At 40.5% G+C, this 14,814-nt stretch overlaps 2 protein-coding genes across 5 annotated transcripts in view; one reads left to right on the forward strand and one right to left on the reverse strand.

Annotated features, from left to right (window-relative positions):
• rnf111 (ring finger protein 111) overlaps nucleotides 1-1,872 on the reverse strand; it is a 32,258-nt gene extending 30,386 nt beyond the window's left edge. For 2 of the 4 annotated variants that reach the window (XM_084349694.1, XM_084349691.1), the window contains exons 1-2: nucleotides 1,769-1,872; nucleotides 1,367-1,429 (exon numbers count right to left, since the gene is read on the reverse strand). The gene's annotated coding sequence lies outside the window, so the exon portion shown is untranslated. The other 2 variants (XM_084349693.1, XM_084349692.1) reach the window with 2 other exon arrangements.
• Nucleotides 1,873-4,037: 2,165 nt separating this feature from the next.
• Nucleotides 4,038-14,203, forward strand: sltm (SAFB-like, transcription modulator). The gene is made up of 20 exons (XM_084349062.1): nucleotides 4,038-4,189; nucleotides 4,950-5,037; nucleotides 5,134-5,189; nucleotides 5,689-5,716; nucleotides 7,054-7,747; nucleotides 8,327-8,370; nucleotides 8,505-8,617; nucleotides 8,728-8,877; nucleotides 9,004-9,116; nucleotides 9,202-9,362; nucleotides 9,470-9,570; nucleotides 9,686-9,742; nucleotides 9,837-9,976; nucleotides 10,089-10,269; nucleotides 10,623-10,747; nucleotides 11,157-11,330; nucleotides 11,830-12,141; nucleotides 12,257-12,392; nucleotides 12,919-13,073; nucleotides 13,163-14,203. Exons 1-20 carry the CDS (start codon nucleotides 4,055-4,057, stop codon nucleotides 13,272-13,274), a joined length of 3,075 nt encoding a protein of 1,024 aa, XP_084205188.1. The 5' UTR covers nucleotides 4,038-4,054; the 3' UTR covers nucleotides 13,275-14,203.
• Nucleotides 14,204-14,814: the final 611 nt, after the last annotated feature.

Raw genomic sequence — 14,814 nt, forward strand, 5'->3', positions numbered from 1 at the left:
AATTTAAACCCCAAACTAACGCCTTTAAGACATCTTATTCCTTCGTGGGGCCTCAGTTTACAAAATTCAACACTCAGAAAGACTTCTTAGTATACAAGACACAGCTATAAAAACATATAGAATTCACTTTACCATCTCAGTTACAATGCCACACAACAACATTAGATGTAGGGCTGAAAGATAAGCAGAAAAAAATCATACCACCATTATTTTTGAAAGATATTTTGATTGTCATATGAGTCACAATTTAAGTGGGGATGTTACATTTTTGCATTTCATTTCATTGGTCCGGACCAAACAAGCATGTTCCTTTTAGTCTGGAGTAGACAATAATATGATGGTAATATTTTGATTAAATCTTCATTATTTAATATTTCGCTGCAGGGTCACTTTGCTATAGACTGCATTACATTGTGCAGGTGTTTATGGTGTTCATAAATCTTGCACTGCATCAAAAAATGCTATTACAGATTAAAAACACATTAAGCAATGTATCATCACTATTCTTTCACAACTTAATTCAGAATAACATGCCGGTTGTCACTTGAGCTAAAGCTGCAACTTTGGGGAAATAAGACTGATGAGGGTTGATGGTGCCAGAGGCTGGTTTCCTCAAGGATTCACCCAGAAACCTACTAATCTCTAATACAAGCCACAAGGCTCTTTCTGCTTTTTATAAACACATACAACTCACTGATGAGTGAGAGTCCTTCAGATGCCACAGAAAAGCTGCGCAATGACATGCATGAATTCAGGGGCCTCAGAGGACAGCCCTGGATGGGGGAAAAAATCCCCATGCATCAAGGCTGAATAATGCAAATGTCTCCTAAACAGCAGCAAATAACAATAAGTAAGAGATGATGCGGATACTATCAAGACAACCAGTCGCAGCTGCTCACAGCAGAAAATATATGGTGGAGGAGAAATGGCAACAGTAGAGCAAATCAAGATGTACGTCTCAGACAGGACTGCTGAGCTGCTGCTAACGATACACACTGTGCTTTCTGTCTGTGAAACGACTACCAACCCCTCTGACCAGGCCAGCAAAACACATAAAAAAAGATGTATTTAGCTTGACAGCATCGAGCCTGAAACTGAGGCTAAGCATAGTTTCTACAACGCTTCACAATTACAATAAGCTCGGCTGCTGCTGCTGTCTGTCTGTCTGTATCCCACAAACGCTGCTGAAGTGACTGAAGGCCAGATAAACTAGTGTTCACGGAGGAGCACTAAAATATGAACACACACAATGTTGGTAAGTTGTGTGAATATTGCTGAGAAAACGTATCAAGAGGAGCAAAAGTGGACAGCTAGCCACCTAGCCTGACACATACTCCAGACAGAAGACAACAAAGACAGCACGTACCTGCGTCTAAGTCCTTTTTTCACAATGTGTCACCGTCCTTTTCGTAACATGGGAGGTTAAATCCTGTGGGAGATAATGACAAGCGTTGAAAACGGGTAGTTATCGCAATGTTAACCCTAACTGCAACTAGGCAGGCCTACACAGAAATCGCGATCCGAGGACGTTCAGTGGCTGGGATTGTGAAACTGACAACACAGTCCCGAGCTGATCCGACAAGCAAAATCGAAGGCAATGGGCCCAGGATGGCTACGAGCTAAGCTAACATAAAGGCTAGTCCCACTTCACCCACCAAATACCCGATTACGCTCAGCCATTTTGACTCGCAACTAAATCCTGTCGACTCTTAAAAGGTAGTGCGACCTCTCTATTGTGTTTCTATTTTACAAGATAGAAATGTCTCACTATTAGCCCTCGACGAAGTTGCCATTCCTGCCTTTCGAGGCATCCACTCTTGTTTACCCAGCAGGTCGTCTGTTCGCTGGCTCCGGCTACAACACTGCCGTTGTCCTCGCCGCCGCGAGAGGGCGCCAGACCGCAGCCAAGCAGGTCTGCGACTTTACGACACTTTGCGACAGCTGGATTTAACTTAATCCCTTTACATTTCGAGGCAGAGCGTGTCGATACAAACAAACCGTGTGTGGAGAGGACACCCTCTCCTCGTCTGTTTACATTTCGAGAATAAGACCCGTGTTATTATGCGTCTAAACGCGCGTGCAGTGATGAAAAATATAAGTTTACGCACCATTGTTTTGAATGTATCGCCTTACCACATCAGCGATTACAAGTACTAGCGCGCCCACTAGCGGATATAGGCTGGAAGTGGAGAAAGGTGACAAACCCTCAAATATAAGATTATCAAGAATGTGCAATTGCACGACTAAATAGTGACGTAGTAAATATTTATTAATCCAGTGTATTTATAGGAATAATCATGGGGCAACGTAATCACAATCTATAATTACATATAGGCTACCTGACAAACACTGAGAAGGATAAATAATCCCACAAGTGTAAATCATTCATACATTGCAATACATATTCAAATCCAGACTGCAAGGAATCATCATTTGAGATGAGACTGAGAATGACCGACTGAATATAATTAAAAAAGCTGTTGCTGAAATTGAATCACATAACACATAGACCTATACAGACCTTTCCCTCTAAGGTGAATATTAACATAATGCATTAATAAGTATGTGAACATCTTTAACAGGTTGGATGTTTTCAGTTTATGATAACCAGACACAAATTAAGTAAGCCTAATGATAAAGTAATGAGTTATGTTTAAGGAGAAGCCTATTGTTTTGACAAAAAATAAAATAAAATAATGGTGCTCTGTCAAATTGATTTTATACACGTAGTTTGTTGTGTTTTCTTCTGTTTTATGACAGAAACCAGCATTAAGGTGCATAACTGCCACACACGACAAATTAAGAACTGAAAGAAATGGAAATGATTTCGGAGTCAATTTACAATTTGCACAATGGTATCATGTGTATTATTAACACAATATCAGTATTTCATATTCAAATATCACGATTATTGTCAATATTGGTATCGCAACACCCCTCGTGTATCCTGATGCCTGTTTAGATGCCTGAAAAGGTAAAAAAGGCAAAGATTACAGCAAAATCAGAAAATACCAACAATTTGAATTTTGATATTTAAATAAATCTCCTATCACAGTAACTATCACTTGACCCCAGTCAGGCATGTTCTGGAGATTAAATTAACATTGAAGGGAAGAGCAATGCTTTGAGTTTAGCGATGGCACTGCTGCTCACTATTTATCTTTGCATTTAATCACCATGTATGTTTGTATATACAGGGCCTGAGTCTTGCTTGCTAAAATTAAAATGTAGAGAAAGATGGCATTTAATTGGCACCTAAACATACACAGAGACAAACTTAATCAAATATTATAAACATGAAGATGTAGGCTACTATTTTTTGTAAAATATAAAGGACGGGTTCGGTGCGATTATGTGAATACAAATCATATTCAGTTTATCAGGTGTAATGACATCTTAGAGTCCTATTAACCTTGACAGGTGCAGGACAGCACATGGGCAAGATCTTGCATATTGTGCAGAACATTAAATTGTAATTGATTTAAAGTTATCTGAGGCTGCTGGATCAAGTTTAACTGAGTCTAGATTAGATGGAAAGCCAAAAGTCTTCTGAGATCAACAAGAGAAGCAGCTGAATATAGGCTGAAGACAAGGCCAAGTCCTGTGTAACTGCTTATTCTGGAATGAAAAATTGTCTGAGTATAAAGAATGATTCTCAACCATTTTCTTTAAAAAACAAACAAACAAACAAACAAAAACTAAAATATGTGTCCATTTTAGTGGAAAGGCTATAACTAGCTGCTTATAAACCTTTGATACAAGCTGCAGTGTTGAGTTAAAGGGTAACACAACCACCACTTATGATAAATTAAGTTTACCTGGCTTTTATTTTCTACTGTAATAGACGATAGATATGTGTTTTAAAGGAAGAAAAGACATTTAAACGTGGAATTATTTACAGCACATATTTGTTTTCATGTATTCACTTGATCATCCACTACAGGAAGTGGCGTTGTGACGTTTAATAACGACAAATAAAGACAACGAAGAAGAAGCGGGGTAAATAGTCCGCGCGCCGTGGTACGCGCGCACGATTCGGTAATCTTGAGGTAAAATGGCGACGGGTGCCATTTCCACGGAGTGTAAGAAAATATCCGAATTAAGAGTTGTTGATCTTAAATCCGAGCTAAAACAAAGGAATTTGGACACAACTGGTGTAAAGAGCGTCCTTCTATCAAGACTGAGACAGGTAACTAAAAAAATGAAGCTAATTAGTGCAGAAAGGGGGACTGAGCTGGGGAATGCGATGCACAGTTGCAAAAGGCTAACGCTAGCTAGCTAGCTAGCTTACGCCAATGTTTTGACAGATATCCTGCTAGGCTAGCATCCAGTCACGTTAACGTTAAGGTCATACGCACAGGTGTAATTTAAGCGTTCATTCAATGGGAGGGTCAATACAGACACGACAGGCCTGGTGCATCTGCCTCGAAACAACGCACGAAGAAGGATTGCTGCACCTTCAAGCTTTGCGATGTTAATGAGCATATTGCACAGTAGCATATTATACAGAGGCGTAGTTGTTTTGTGAAATGCGCGGAGGACCACGCACATGCTTTTACGACGCAGACATTAGTTAACGATCGGGGTGAATTAAGCTGTTTAGGGGAAAGTTAAGGGAAAGTGCTGATCGGTCGATCCTCCGTTTATTGCACCAAATGTTGTGAAAGCTCGTAAGACATATTAGTAAAACCGTACTGCTGTAAACCTACTATCGTATTTGTGAAACCTTTATTATATGTGCAGAAAATGTAGAAATTCATTGCTTTAATCGGACTTTACTCGCCTATCAAATCTGTAGTAGATTATCCCAGAGAGGCTTAAGATTCTTTAAACAGTAGTTTCAGATAAGTGAAACCTTTATTTCATTTGTGGAAATCCAAAAAAAGGAGATTTCACTGATTTTGTAAAAGCTGTTGCAGTTTTTTTAAAATAAATTTGTCTTTCTTAAGGCTCTTGAGGATGAAGGTGGAGACCCAGAAATCATTCAGATCCAGCCTCCAACTGACTCATCAACTCGGAAAGGTGGAAAAGCGAAAGGTAATCTTTTTAACCAGTGAGATATGGAGGCTAAGCATGTCAATATATTCTCGTTTTCATGTTGGTTTTTCAAATTGTAATTTTTTCACCTCGCAGGGAGAAAAGGGGATTCAGATGTGGACACCACAGGGGACGAAGATGTGTTGTCCAAGGTGACTATGGCATCCATTTCTGTTCATGTTTGCAACAACTCTGCTGCTTTTTAGGCATTTTTGCATCATATGCCACATTTGTAGCGTTCTTGTTCAAGGCATAGTAATGAATTGTTACAAACCAATGTTTGACGTAAGTGTGTGCCTGATTACTATAATGAGAGCAGTTTGACTGGTTTATGCAAAGGCAACATGAAGTTTTGGTCACACGTGGCTCTGAGGAAGTCAAAGATATGACAGGAAACGGTTCAGACACTAGATTTACTGTTTACACACTACTCTAAAATGTAAATCAGAACTTTCTGAAGCTACAAATATGATTCACAATTGTTGACACTTTTTTTAGTGCTTTTAGCTGCAGTTTGTAGTTTATGGATAGAAAGGAACGCCATCAGAATACTGCAATAATTAATTTCTGTACTCAATGTAAATACCTTTTGTTGCTGTGTCTATTGCATTAAAATATTTCTCAGCTCACCCAAGTATTTTCTTTTTCTAGGAAACTGAAGAGGATGAATCAGAAAAGGGTATGTATGCTGGCACACCAATGCCAAATGCTAACTCGAGGTTTTTCTTTTTCACAGCTAATGCGTATAATGACAAGAAAGTCCTGGTTAAATGCAAAACTTGCATCTAGTGGTATTACATGCTTCTACTAGCTACTGCACTATCTAGATCACAATGCACTTGGAGGAGCACCAAGGACATGCTTAATGAACACTTCTGAAGACAGACTCAAGTTTTTTGTTATTGGTACACACATGAATCATTGGATATGGGTTTCCTTAACTCAGGTACCCAATTTCCATGGATAACTCAGCATGTTTAAAGAAAATTTCTGTCTACTTCAGTGGATTTCTTGTTGCCTCTGGCATTCAACTACATTCCCAAGGGAAACGAAGAGTGAAGGTTCACAAACAAGCTGACGTTTAACCATGTCCAATTTAAAGATGATCATTGCACTTTCCTGTTGACATTCTGATTACCAACACTGGTGGACAGACCCTGACAATTGCACTGGATAGTGCTGAAAACTGGACTCCCTTCACCACAGGAATCGGGCATCCTTTATTTTTTATAAGGTGAGACAGCCTGTCAAAGTGGCCAAGACTTTGCTAAATCAAGGACCCTTGTAAAGATGCCAAAGCCTTGTGTCAGGAGGCAACTGAAAGATCTAGATACTTCATATATTCATCAAAGACATCTATCAACATTGCAAATATTCCTGCCAGCATGATGTGCTGTGAAGAGATGTGACATCAATCATGGCCAGGGACTGGCAAGGGCAGACTGTTGGGACAGTGGACACACTTTTGTACACTGTTGTGTATAGTTAACTGGACACATTATAACAACTTGGATTTGGCGATGATGGATCATTTTTTCAGAGTGTTCTGAAATCTGCTGATAAGACATCGATGACATTGAATGTTGAAGAAACACTGGAGGAAACTGAAGATTTCCTACAACTCATATTAACTGAGTTTTGGACTGATCAGCTGGAGATGCATTTTGCATAATGGAAGAAGCAGAGGGATGAACTGATGAGTTGTTCCTCCTCATTTGAACTTTGTCACAAGATTCCCATCTGGAGAACTGCCACACTTGTAGGAAGCATCTGGAGTTGCATATTCAGTTTGAATGATGACTCAAGTTCTTATGATGTGTCAAGAAATGAAGAGCACTGAATCCTCCCCCATTTCCACTGAAGATTGTGTGTTTTGTGTCTTCCTGTGGTGTCTACGCCCTCGATGACCATTAACACTAAATGTGCTTTCTATTCTACTTTTTAGGTCAAGTTACAATCGACATGTCAATGTTAAAAGTTGTCTTTTGCCATGTTTATCCTTGTTAAATCCCTCAGATGTAACTGATACAGATGATGGTACTCGTGAAAATTCTAAGCCAGCACCGTGTGAAGACGGCCTCGCTCAGCCTGAAGCTGAGGCTGAGGTTGAGACTGAGGCTGAACCAGAACCAGAACCAGAGTCAGAGGCTGTGGCGGCTGAGGCTGACTCAGAGCCCGAGCCAGAGGTCGATGCTGAGCCAGACCTGGATGCGGAGGCTGAGCCTGAGGTGGATGAGGATGCTGAGCCAGAGGTAGATGAGGATGCCGACCCAGAGATGGATGGGGAGGCTGAGCCAGAGGTGGAGGCTGAGCCAGAGATGGAGACTGACGATCTGGCTGAGATGGATGCTGAAGCCATCAGTTCCTCTAAAGAAGCTGAGGATGATCACCTGTCCGTCTCAATCCCAAATGAAGATGCCATCACCCTAGATGTCGATGGCGACGATCTCCTGGAAACAGGTAAACATGTGAAACTTCCAGATACAGAGGCCGAGAAAGGCACTGATGAGCCAGAGGCCTCTGCTGAGACGGGCCCAGATGATGACATGAAGGCGGAAGAGACAGAGGGTAAGAAAGATGATGGATCCAGGGGTGAGGCTGCGAAGAAAGACGGCAGAGAGGCCTTGAAGAAAGCTGAAACGGGAGATAAAGAAAAGGATTCTGGGAAGAAAGGCCCCTCCACTACTGGGGCATCAGGTCAAGCAAAGAGGTTTGTCTTTCTATGTCAGTTCTTTGATACTACTACCAAGTCCAGCTCACTAAGAACGCAACATTGTGGGTAGCCTCAAGATTTTTTTTTTTTTTTTTTTGCCATAAGGGAAATGTTCACTGATGTACCTAATCCTTCCATTTACTACTTTGATTTATTTTCTGAAGTTGGTTAAATTGTGACATTTACCAGGAGCTCTGAAAACACCTCTTATTTTGTTACTTTGACCTTTCCAGCAGTTTTAAAGCCTTTTCTACACAAGGCATTGTAAAAGAGCATTAGACCCCGTGATGGCAGTGTTTTTTGTTTTTGGTCAAATGATTCGCTGTGAAGTTGAACAAACCTCCGAAGATTTCATTGGTCCAGGGAATAAATTGGCTGACAACCTGACCCATCTCACCACTGGAAAAGAAATGAAGCCTTTGGTTCAGATCTACGCCTTGCCGACAGGATTTTTTTTCTGAAAACAAAATATGGTGTTTTGTTTCACTAGATGTGTGAATGTCTCTTAACACCAGGGTTTGTTTTTTTTACCTTCACTTATTTCCTATGTTTGTTGTTGCAACATTTGCTTTGTAGCTCTTCAAGAGACAGAGATGGAAAAGCTGCAAAAGATGACAAGGGTAAGAATCATTGCATTTAGTTGTTGTTGTTGTTAGAAATATGAAACTCATGGAAGCTTTACCTGTTTGGTTCAACTTGATGCAAGTTTTACACCCATTGCCTGCTAAATGTGTTTTGTAAACGTCTTCATCAGGAGTCGTTAGCAGTAGCAGCAACAGCAGCTCTTCTCGTAACATTTGGGTAAGCGGCCTGTCTTCAAACACCAAAGCTGCTGATCTGAAGAACCTGTTTGGCAAATATGGGAAGGTAAATGATGTGATTTTTTTTGGGGGGGGGGAATTAGTTGTTTGTAAAATATCTCTGTGAATTTATGCTCTGTTGATGAAAAACGTTAAAATTAAATTATTTACCAACAGGTTTTGAGCGCCAAGGTGGTTACAAATGCTCGCAGCCCTGGTTCAAAGTGCTATGGCTTGGTGACGATGTCCTCCAGTACAGAGGTGACACGGTGCGTCTCCCACCTCGACTGTACAGAGCTTCACGGACAGCAGATATATGTTGAAAGGGTAAGTTAGGAAGCAGATATCAAGTCAGAATTGTTTTCAGGGATCTTGATCGGTCTAATGTAACCCTATTATTTGTGGACAAATAGTGGGCCTGCATCTCTTTATTCCATTGCTGCTGTTTTTCAGGCCAAAAATGATCCATTCAAAAAGGACAGCTCAAAGAAGGAAGCAGAGGACAAAGCAAGTTCAAGCAAATCAAGTGACAAGCGCATTTCCACAGGAGCAAAGTTGACTAACAAGTGGGTGACAGAAAAAGTCAAAAAATTAGTCCTGTTGTTGACATAAAGCACATTTAACCTTTTTCCCCCCTATCCTTACATGTAGAACACCGCCATCTTACAAAAAAGAAGACAAGAAATTGGATAAACTTTCGGAAAAGGACAAAGATTTATCCAAGAAACAGGATCCCAAAGGTGGAAAATCTGAGTCCGTTTCATCCAACTCTGGACAAGATTCTTCGAAGAAAGATGACAGAAAGCATGGGCGTATGTTTTAACTCCCTTTCTCATCTCCAAATTAGATAACCTAACTTTTGATTTGATCAAGAAGCATATGTCTGTTCTCTCACTTTTTATCTTTTATTTTTCTCCAGGGCCAAAGAGCCCAGGCAAGATGATGCCGATTTATCATAACAAAGGCGACTCCAATTTTGGAAAAATGAGACCTTTCAGGAGGGGGAGATACTTTGATAAAGTAAGACTATTTATTTTTTATTTTATTAGATTTAATTGAATTGTAATTTAATGCATTTTTAAGATTTGCCATCAGAGGATATGAAATGAGATTCTGCTTTGTTCTTTTTTTGCAGCCATTTGTCAACATGAATGTTCAAAGGCGGCCAAAATGGTTGATTCCTCCTGAAGAGGTATAAAGCATAGCATTTATCTTTAAAATGATCCATCCTTGAGCTTTTTTTAATTGAACTTATTAACTTATACATTTCTATTTTCCCTTCACAGTTGGAGATGATGAAAGACAAACCGCGTCCTTTTATTAACAAGGGGGAAGACATCCTGCCATTTGAGAAGATGAAGGAGCAGAGGATGCGTGAACGGATGGCTCGTGTGGACCGTGTCCGTAGAGCCGTCGAGTTGCGCAGGTAGTCATAAACACAGTTCACAGACATTTCGTAGATTTCAAATGCAAAGGTGCATGTTTGTCTTAAATATTTTCAAAGTTCTAAGACGAGGGATGTTTTTGTTTTTCCTAAGGCGTCGTGAAATTGCTGAACGAGATCGTCGGGAGCGTGAGCGTGTCCGTCTCTTGCGAGAGCGAGAAGAACGGGAGAACCTGCTTCGAGAGCGCCAGAGACTGGAGATGGAGAGGCAAAAACTGGAAAGGGAGCGCCTGGAGAGGGAGAGGCTTGAGAGAGAGAGAGTCCGAATTGAGCAGGTACATGAACAAACTTACCTGCTTGTCAAAGTAAACACCTTTTCACAGACAAATCTTCAGGCTTCTCGGCCAACTCCCCTTCTCAGTGTTTAAATGATTGTGTCAAACTGTCGTAGTCCAGGATTTCCCGTGTGCCACAGGAAAAAGCGGCATGACTGCCGTTTCTATTACCGAAAATTAGTTGTTATAAGTTATTCTTTTATTTGTAATTTACCACTTGTTTTAAAATTAATCCAAATATTTTTTTGGAAAGTTTTTAACGACACTGTAACAAAATCACATAGTCTGCCTGTGATTGTGTTATGACACCCAAGTCTCTATCATTAATTCAAATTAAATATTGTGTCTTTCAGGAACGGCGTAAAGAGGCAGAGCGCATGGCACGTGAACGTGAGGAGCTGCGAAGGCAGCAGGAGCAGCTCCGATATGAGCAAGAAAAAAGAAACAATCTCAAGAGAGGCCGTGAAGTGGAACACGGGTATTTACACTTAGTTTTTGTCCCTTAGCAGTTTTGTGGTGTCAGTGTTATTATAATTAAAATGATGATTGTTCATCGAACCAAGGAGCCAAACTGATTATACACTTAATAGAAATATATAATATAGATTCAAATGGATCTTGATCAGCTTTTTCAAGATACTACTTTTTCGTCTTGTAATGTATTTTTTCCAATTAATTGCAGCCTTACAGGTTTGTTTTGTGGCTCAGTGGCTGCAAGGGTGCAGCAATTAATACCAAGCAATCACCCTCTTTAAGCAAGCACAGTGTTGTTTAAATAGAAAATATAAATAAACAATACCACAACACATGAACATTTTCAAATAACAGAGGTGATAACCCTAAGTATTGTTGATCAAATGACTAATGAGATATGTCTATTGTTTCAGTCGAAGAGACGACTCCTATTGGAATGGCAACAAGAAGATGCAGTCTGAGTCTGATGTCCGTTTGAACCAAGGCTCAAACTTCAACCGGCAGCAGAACCGCTTTTCGAACTTCAATCCCAGAGAGAGAGGTCGCTTTCCAGAGGCTGCTGCTGAGCAACCCAACACGTATGACAGGTACAACTGAAGCAATCCAACATTATGAGCTACAAGAGAGAAAAAGACACTTTAAAGTATTAATCTGTATCCGTATCACACTGTGTCAACCAGTCACTGGGACATCTGAACAGAGCCATAGTTGCATGTTATTGGCAACACATACAATAACAAGTCAAAATGTCTGCTGGACAAAAGGTCTAAACAAGTAAAATGTAGGTTTGGTTGGGAGTTTTTTATTTTATATGAAGTGTAACATTCACTTCCAGATGAGGTACAGTTTTCTGAATTTGCTTCAGAGCAGGGTAAAAAGGTAATCCGTGTGGATCAAAAAAAAAAAAATGTCAACAAACAAAAGTTTTCAGAATATGTCAGAACAGACGCAAGCTTGTGGGCAGTGTGTTTGTACTCTTTGTACTGAGTCTCTGTATTTCTGGCCAAACAAGTTAACCCTTTTATGCTCTGTCTTGCTAATTCCACTTTTTGTGATGTGACTAATCCCACATTGTTTTTTTTAAAGACGTAACCGGTTTGATGGTGAGCCAGAGGTAAAGAAGAGCCGCCCTGCTCCTCACAGAGAGAGCTCTGGCTTTGACCGTTACCCTAAGAACTTTGAAACGGTCCGCAGAGCTGAGCCACCTCCTCCTCCCCGCACTGAACTCCGGGACACAGACCGCAGAGACAGAGATGAGAGGCGGCCTGTTCCCATTCATGATCGCCCTATGGGAGCCAGAACTACAATGCCAAGCATGTCGCACAACCGTTCACCCAGGGATGGAGGGCATGGATGGAAGAATGATGGCGGCATAAACTCCAACAAGGGAGACTTACGGTATAAAATAATGCAGTCTCATGAGAAGCATTATCGGTTGCCTGTTTTTTGCCCCATACATTGAAAGCAAATTTTTTTTTGTCTTGTTTTGTTTCTGTAATGCTGGGTTGATCAGAGGACCTATGCGCATGCGTGCAGAGCGACCAGGCAGAGACGGCCCAGGCCCTTCACTTAGAGGAGGCTCCTCAAGCAGCCGTGGAAGAAGCAGCTTTAATGAACGAGACACAAGACCCATGGTGATGAGCAATCAGGTTAGCTTACCCTCCGTGTAAAAGCTTGAGTGCACGTCTGAGGTCATCCTGGACTAATATTACAGGATATTGACTGGTCATGCAAAAAATACTGTCATTGTATAATGTCTGATGGTTATCTTAAAGGGACTTTTTTATTGTCCATATGTTAGCAGATTGAAATGTGACATGATGACATCCGTCATTACTTTGCCTGTACAAGCCTGTGAACAATTTGTTAAAGTTCTTTTAATACTGATTAAACTGAATGCACAAACTGACCTCCAAGGTCAACAATTTCATACGGTTTTACTTTGTTTTTATATCTGTAGATGGCTTTCTAGCTTCAAACTGTGTTCTGGAAACTTATTCCCCTCTGATAATGACTTGTTTATTCAGTTACAGAAATATATCAAATATTTTTTTCTGAGTCTGTATTATTTGTTCATCAATATAGTAAATATTACCTTTTTGAATTTTCTGAGTTTCTTTTCCAAAACTTCATAGTGCACTGACTCCTGAGTGTATATCTCTTCTGTCTCTCCAGCCGTTCACCTCAGGCCGACAGGTGGTGGTGGAACGTCAACACCGGGAGCAGGGAATGAGAAAGGAGTGGCACGGTGGATCAAGCTCCCAGGAAAGGGGCTTCCCCGATAATCGCAGAATGGGAGAAAGCCGGGGCAGCATGATGGCTCCTTCAAGGTATACCAAATTTATAAATAAACGCCGACAAAACTGCCTAACCTTGTTCTCAGCCATCTTAGACATTGCCTTTGTTTATCTCTCTGCAGTCACTCTTCATCTGGACTGAACCGAATTGTACAGATCACCAGCAGCTCCATTCCCAGTGGTGGCAACGTGGGCGGGTTCAAGCCCTACAAAGGAACGCCGCGGCAGTTCTAACTGCTACCAAAATCTGAAGACTTTTTCTGAACTCTTTATTTTAGGATATCAACAGTTTTAGGTGGCACATTTGCAGCCACGAGGTTGATGACACTATTTTATTTTGTATAGACCAGTGTTTACCTCAGTGTAGGGTTTTTCTGACAGTTCTGCTGTAACTATTGAGTAACCCTGTGCACATGTTTTACTTATATTTAGGAAGATGTTGTACAGCCCTCGGTCTTTGTAACAAGTTTTCAAGTGATGTTACCAACTGCTCCGCTACTTGAGTGTTGTATGTACATTTTCAATAGCCTAGTGTCACACTCAGTTTTCCAGTGTAATAAGTCTTATTTTAGTGTATTATAGTGCTCATGAAGTGATAGCAATCATTTGGATGTTTCTCTGTGAGGAAACGGATGACATTATTTTGAAAAGTCATACTCCGTGTGGATTTCCTGTTTTGTAAAGATTAGTTGGATTTGCTAAAACGGTGTCGAACTGTAAACTAGCCTGCATTGTAGCAAATTACCTCTCACAGGCCATGAGTTGAATAACATACAGGTCTGTGTCTCTAAAATAAATACTGGCTTTCCAGTCTGTTAGTGCAGGGCATTCAGTGGTTTCAGAGCCTGTGAAAGAACCACAACATGTTTTTATATTTGCTCATTGTTATTGTAATCATTCTGCAGAATTAATGACATCTGGCAGTCAAATGAGGTCTCGAATTTGTGGTACTTAAGGTTTTTCTGCCACTTCACAACCATATTCAATATTGCTTTCTCAATCGTTTGTTTTATTTCATCATTGAAAAAAAAACTAAAGAGGTTGTTATTTGTCCTTTTACACTTGGGACCAGCACAACCAGGTCCACACTGCATGTACATAAGACTGTCACATACACCTGTCAGAATGGGTTGATAAAGCTTGATTAAATTCCTGAAGACTGACGAAGAATGGCTTGTGCTGATTGTAGCAGTAGCATCATTGTCTCCTCTACATCACTTTCTTTGCGTTGTCAACGTACCCTGTTCCCATCTAGTACTGTGCACACTGCCATACATGTCGGCTTCATTATCTGCCAGAAAAACAACCAGTACTCTTACACTGGAATAATCCTGTCTGGTATGAGTGTCAGTTTGGTGGGATAATTTGATTAAATAGAATTTTAATTAGGAATTTATACCATGTGAGGATTATATAAGCAACAACTGAAGATCAAGATGGAATTGATGCAAATAAGCTCGTAGCACATTTGTTGCTACATCTTCCAGTTTTGCCTCAGACTGTATAGATTTTGTCAATCAATTTTTGAAACCTTATTTTAGATTAAATGGGAAAACAGAAGACCCTTCTCTGATAATGTCATTGCTTGGTGTGGTCCCGGTGGATGCCCCATTCAATGGGTGTAATATTTCTATATAATGGCTTCCTGCTCTCGGCTGGCCAGAAGGATTCTCTCCCTCCAAACATACAGCCGATGAATCCACCAAGAAACGGTCAGACACGTCCACCATAAAATTCTGCACCACTTGGCGACTATTTAGCTCATTTTCTATGT

This window comes from Pagrus pagrus (genome assembly GCF_965226575.1).
Source record: "Pagrus pagrus genome assembly, chromosome: 1".
Taxonomy (NCBI): domain Eukaryota; kingdom Metazoa; phylum Chordata; class Actinopteri; order Spariformes; family Sparidae; genus Pagrus; species Pagrus pagrus.

What these genes read in the sequence shown, in the direction of transcription:
- sltm (XM_084349062.1), top strand. Translation starts at nt 4,055, where the DNA reads ATGGCGACGGGTGCCATTTCCACGGAGTGTAAGAAAATATCCGAATTA. An exon ending in GAAAGGTGGAAAAGCGAAAG is followed by an intron (nt 5,038 to 5,133) that starts GTAATCTTTTTA and finishes TTCACCTCGCAG; the next exon opens with GGAGAAAAGGGGATTCAGAT. An exon ending in GGGGGAGATACTTTGATAAA is followed by an intron (nt 9,571 to 9,685) that starts GTAAGACTATTT and finishes CTTTTTTTGCAG; the next exon opens with CCATTTGTCAACATGAATGT.